At 44.2% G+C, this 5057-nt stretch overlaps 1 protein-coding gene across 1 annotated transcript; it reads left to right on the top strand.

Moving 5' to 3' along the window:
• Positions 1–405: 405 nt before the first annotated feature.
• Positions 406–4330, top strand: slitrk3b (SLIT and NTRK-like family, member 3b). Its single transcript, XM_016280589.1, has 2 exons — positions 406–545; positions 1597–4330. Exon 2 carries the CDS (start codon positions 1621–1623, stop codon positions 4267–4269), a length of 2649 nt encoding a protein of 882 aa, XP_016136075.1. The 5' UTR covers positions 406–545; positions 1597–1620; the 3' UTR covers positions 4270–4330.
• Positions 4331–5057: the final 727 nt, after the last annotated feature.

Genomic DNA, 5057 nt, shown 5'->3' with positions numbered 1-5057 from the left:
CGTAACGCATTTAAAGCGCGTTAAAAAAGCCCCGCTGAACCTGAAACGGTGTGTTGCGCGCCGGCTGCTGCGTTCATATTATTCTCAACATCTTCACATATTTGGAGCGTTTCATAGCAGGGCTGCGAGCGGGCGGGCGCGCTCCGTGCAATATATTTGACTTGGAAACCGAAGTCCAAGGCAGCGCCATATCCTGTGATTTATTTCCATGCCAACTTGCATACTTGAAGCGGTTTAGTTTTTCTTACAGTTTCTAACCGAAATGTACTAAGATCTCGCTCATCATCAGTCCTCACAGTGGTGCTGAACTGCAGCCTCCGCTGTCTTCACTGTTGAGCGCTCGTCAGGAGAGCGGACCTGCATCCTAAAGCAAACCTTTCTGAGACATTGCAGTCCTGTCACGTCGTCGGCTTTTCTATTTGCCTCCACCACGAGAGCGGAGAGGAGAAGAAGAAGAAGCGGCTCAACGGTGGTGACATGGCAAGAAGCAGCATAATTTAAAGTGGTCAATCTTCCGCTCTTTTAATTCCACTGCAGTAACCTGAGTGAGTAGCGCACATTTCTGCTCAGTTAATGCCTCTGATATGGATACGGACGCGGGCGGTGTTAACGGCAGACAAAGGGGAATGCTAATAGAATACATTTTAGCGCATTGGATTATCATTATGTGTTAATTATGTCTCTGACAGCGTAATATAATGGCGTGAATCGCTCTTGGTTAGCTAATGAACATTGTGTTCAGCTTCCATAAGTTCAGCTTTTTTCATGCAGTGCTTGAATGGTTTCCTTATATGTCTGTATTGCATACCCTGTTCAAAGCTGGATCTGATCTTTGGCTTTGGTCTGATCTGAGAGCAATGGCTGGATTTCAGTTGAACTTTGTCTTAAAAATATTTATTTGTCTTGTGTTGTTGCAAAATATAATTTTTTTTGATCATACTTTACCTCAAAGTACTGCAACTGCAAAATAATGATTTCTGTTACCCTAAAGATTTTGCTCGCAATAAAATGCTTTGCATGCATTAGTGGTTGCCTGAGGTCGCTACATTATTTCAATGACCTGTATGCACATATTCTCCTTCAGCAATCAATAGAACCTAGGTCTTATTAACATCACATTCCTAAGTGCCCTGCTGTGCACATTAGCTAATAGGTGCTCCTAGAGGAGGGGAGAAAGAAATATTTTCCATGGAGGTCAAATTGATATTCCAGAGTCATTAGCTGATTTAGAAACTAAAGCGAAACCTCTAGAGAAGCATGATGCCTTTAAATGGATTAGGTCATATTTTGCTTCTTCTCAATATCACTGTAACAAATGCAGCAGGCATACTTTTAAGTCAATATTAAACTCTGGTGCATTTGCTGACATTGGTTATTGAAGCCTTATTCTATATTTCGAGTATATTGTTTGCAGAAAAAAAACTGCAGTCAAAGCAGCCAAGCTGCATTCTGCTCTGTCATACTGTATAGATGATAACCTCACCTATTCTACAGTCATGTCACAACTAACTTGTCAAAAGTCAACATCATGTGTATTGAGCAGTGTTCATGATCCTCTCTGTAGTCACGCCACTAAAACTGTTGTATTTTTTTCAGTGCAGTGAAGGAGCTCTTGAGGCTATGCACTTGCCTGCTTTTGGTGAAAGCATGTTGTGGGTTACACTGCTAAGCACAATTGCACTTGGATGGACGACTCCTATCCCTCTACTTGATGATTCAGAAGAAATAGACGAGCCTTGCTTTGAGCCCTGCTACTGCGAAGTGAAGGAAGGCTTGTTTCATGTTCATTGTGACAGTAAAGGATTTACAAATATTAGCCAAGTCTCACAGTCATGGCTTAGACCATTCAAGCTCTACCTGCAGAAAAACTCTTTACGGAAACTCTACTTCAACAGCTTTCTGCACTTGAACAATGCAGTGGCCATTAATCTGGGCAATAATGCCCTGCAGGATATCCATGTTGGGGCTTTCAATGGTTTGAGCTCCCTGAAGAGGTTGTACCTTCACGAAAACAAACTGGAAGTGTTCCGGAATGACACATTTCTCGGTCTGGAGAGTTTAGAATACCTTCAGGCTGACTATAATGTTATCAAGAGAATAGACAGTGGGGCGTTCCGAAATCTCCACAAACTCAGAGTGCTCATCCTTAATGACAATTTAATACCCATGCTGCCGGCGTTTCTTTTCAGATCTGTCTCTCTCACGCACCTTGACTTGAGAGGCAACCGACTAAAGACGTTGGCTTATAAAGGGATTTTGGAATATATCGGCCGTAGTCTCATGGAGATCCAGTTGGAGGAGAACCCTTGGAACTGTGTCTGCGATATCATCCAGCTCCAAGCCTGGCTGGAGCGGATTCCATACACTGCAGTTGTTGGTGAGATCACATGCGAGTATCCTTTCCACTTCCACGGAAAGGACCTCAGAGAGATCAAACGCAGTGAGCTTTGTCCCTTATTGAATGAAGCCGAGATTGAGTCAATTTTAGGCATTCTCCACTTACCATTCTCCACGGGGAGGGCAAGGCCTACAAAGCCGTCGTCTATAGTCTCCCCCAATCAAAACACTGTTTCCTCCGTGGAACAAAGAGAAAGACTCCTAAAGCCAACAAAAAGACCCAGGCCTTCAAAGACACCACCAACACCGCGCAGCGTGTTCCCTAATCAGCCGCCTGTAGCCGGATACCAGACAAGGCCGCCTATACCGATCATTTGCCCCATTGGATGTACCTGTAACTTGCATATTAATGACCTTGGCTTGACAGTCAATTGTAAGGAAAATGGGTTTCGGAACATTTCCGAGTTAATGCCTCGACCCTTGAACGCTAAGAAGCTTTACTTGAGTGGAAATCTCATTCAGAGAATTTACAAATCTGATTTTTGGAATTTTTCCAGTCTTGATTTATTGCACTTAGGAAACAATCAGATATTTTACATGCAAGAGGGGGCTTTTGTTAATCTCCCTAATTTGAGAAGCCTTTACCTGAACGGTAATAACATTGTGAAGTTAACTCTTGATATGTTCCATGGCTTGCACAGCCTTGAGTATTTGTATTTTGAGTACAATGAGATACGAGAAATCCAGCCGGCTGCTTTCAGTTTAATGCCCTCCCTGCAGCTAGTCTTTCTCAACAACAACCTCCTGCGAACGTTGCCCGTGGGAGCGTTCGCAGGTACCTCGCTGACACGCCTGAACCTGCGGAACAACTACTTTCATTGCCTCCCAGTCAGCGGTGTTCTGGAACACCTGCATGCTGTCGTTCAGATCGACCTGAAGCAGAACCCCTGGGATTGCTCCTGCGACATCATCCCTCTCAAAGAGTGGCTGGACACGCTGAGCTTAGTGGTCATAGTTGGAGAAGTGGTGTGTAAGACCCCCGAGCTGGTCTCAGGAAAAGATTTACGCTCTCTGAATTCTGAAGTGATTTGCCCTGAGCTCCGACAGTCCTCGCTGTCTCCTGCCGAATCAGATAGCGGGCTTATCACCACGTATCCCGAGGTGGGGCCGCACCCGCCGAAAGGTGCCATACCCCTCTCCGTTCTCATTCTCAGCCTGCTGGTTCTGTTCGTGTCTGCCTTCTTTGCTGCTGCGGCTCTTTGCGCATATGCTCTTAAAAAGCGTGAAAAGCTACCCTTTAGGAAGCAAGGGGAAGTGGGCCTGGCAGGCATTCAGATGGAATGTGGAATATTCACAGAGCAGCCACCCACCTTACCAGAGACTCCTCCTTCCAATCACGTGTACGATAGCATCGGTGCTCCCTCCTCGCACATGTGCAGCAACCCCGTTTACAAAAGCAGACAGGAGGAGTCAGGGCAGAAGTATCCATTCTCAGAGACAAAAGAGAGCGGATCGCACTACAGAACGCTGGGGGAGAAGGAAAAGGAGTGGACCATGGCGATCTCCAGCTCCCCCATTAACACTATTGTTACTGTCGGCGCGCCGTGTGGTGACATTGCCAGCTTCCACGAAAACGGAATACTCTGCCCGACTGTCATTGATAGCCAAGGTCCCACGCCCAAGGTGGGATTAGTGGACAGTCTTTTTGGCACAACATCCCAGTTTAGCAACCTGCCTGACAGACACACGCACCCTCCCTCAGAGTATCCACATGCCAAACAGGAGGCCAGACAAAAGCAAATGATCACAACCACCACAGGGACAAGGACAGGATGTCCTAATCAAACCCAAAGTGATTACCCTGAGCTGAGGGCTAGACTCAAAACAAAGATGGATTACATTGATATGCTGGAGAGGTCATATCAATTCTAAGACATGTCAGATATAAGACTGCACATCCAAAATGAAAATGGTAAGATGGAAAAAGAATTCACGCGATGTACGATGGTACGGTTTTCCCTCAAGTTGCTCTGGAGGAAATCACTCGTTAAGATTTTTTAAAGTGCCTTCATAAGAGCAGCCAGCAATGTTGTAAATGAGTATTTTTGTATCACAGTTTTATTTATCTAAAATACATAGATTTACATTAGAGGGAAAAGGATCCACTGCTGTTTCCAGACTTTGCGATGTTGGTAAACATGTGACGCAAATTATACATATGAATGCAGGGCGTGCGGTCTTGGCTTGTTTGCATTGAAAACTTCAGAAATATTTTTTATTTAACTGAAAATTGTCCTTCAGCAATAGAGATACTGCAGTTATTGTATAACTGTTAAGTGCTTTGTTTAATCTGTATTTTCAAATTTAGTAGATTGTCTTTATTGGGACTTATTGAATGGTTTTATGGACCAAGGTAAGGTCAACACATGTAAAAGCTTGGGAACTATCGCTCCTGTCTACGGACGTACCTTTTCATGGTCTATCACACAAAAAGGCGAAGACAGATCTGTGCATATATTTATTCTTAGATTTCAGTGTTGCAATTATTATTGTAAGACATCATGTTAAATCAGTGTATAATGATTATGCCTCTGGTTTAGCCTTCCTTGAAAAAAACCCATGAATTTAATAAAGGGTGCTAAACTAAGCCAAATTCTGCAAACTGTACCATTTTGAGTAGCGAACATGCAGATTTTGGCCTCTACATAGCATGCACACAC

Source organism: Sinocyclocheilus grahami, unplaced genomic scaffold, assembly GCF_001515645.1.
Source record: "Sinocyclocheilus grahami isolate Dianchi unplaced genomic scaffold, SAMN03320097.WGS_v1.1 scaffold141.1, whole genome shotgun sequence".
Lineage (NCBI taxonomy): Eukaryota > Metazoa > Chordata > Actinopteri > Cypriniformes > Cyprinidae > Sinocyclocheilus > Sinocyclocheilus grahami.
This window is presented reverse-complemented; position numbering and strand designations above follow the sequence as displayed.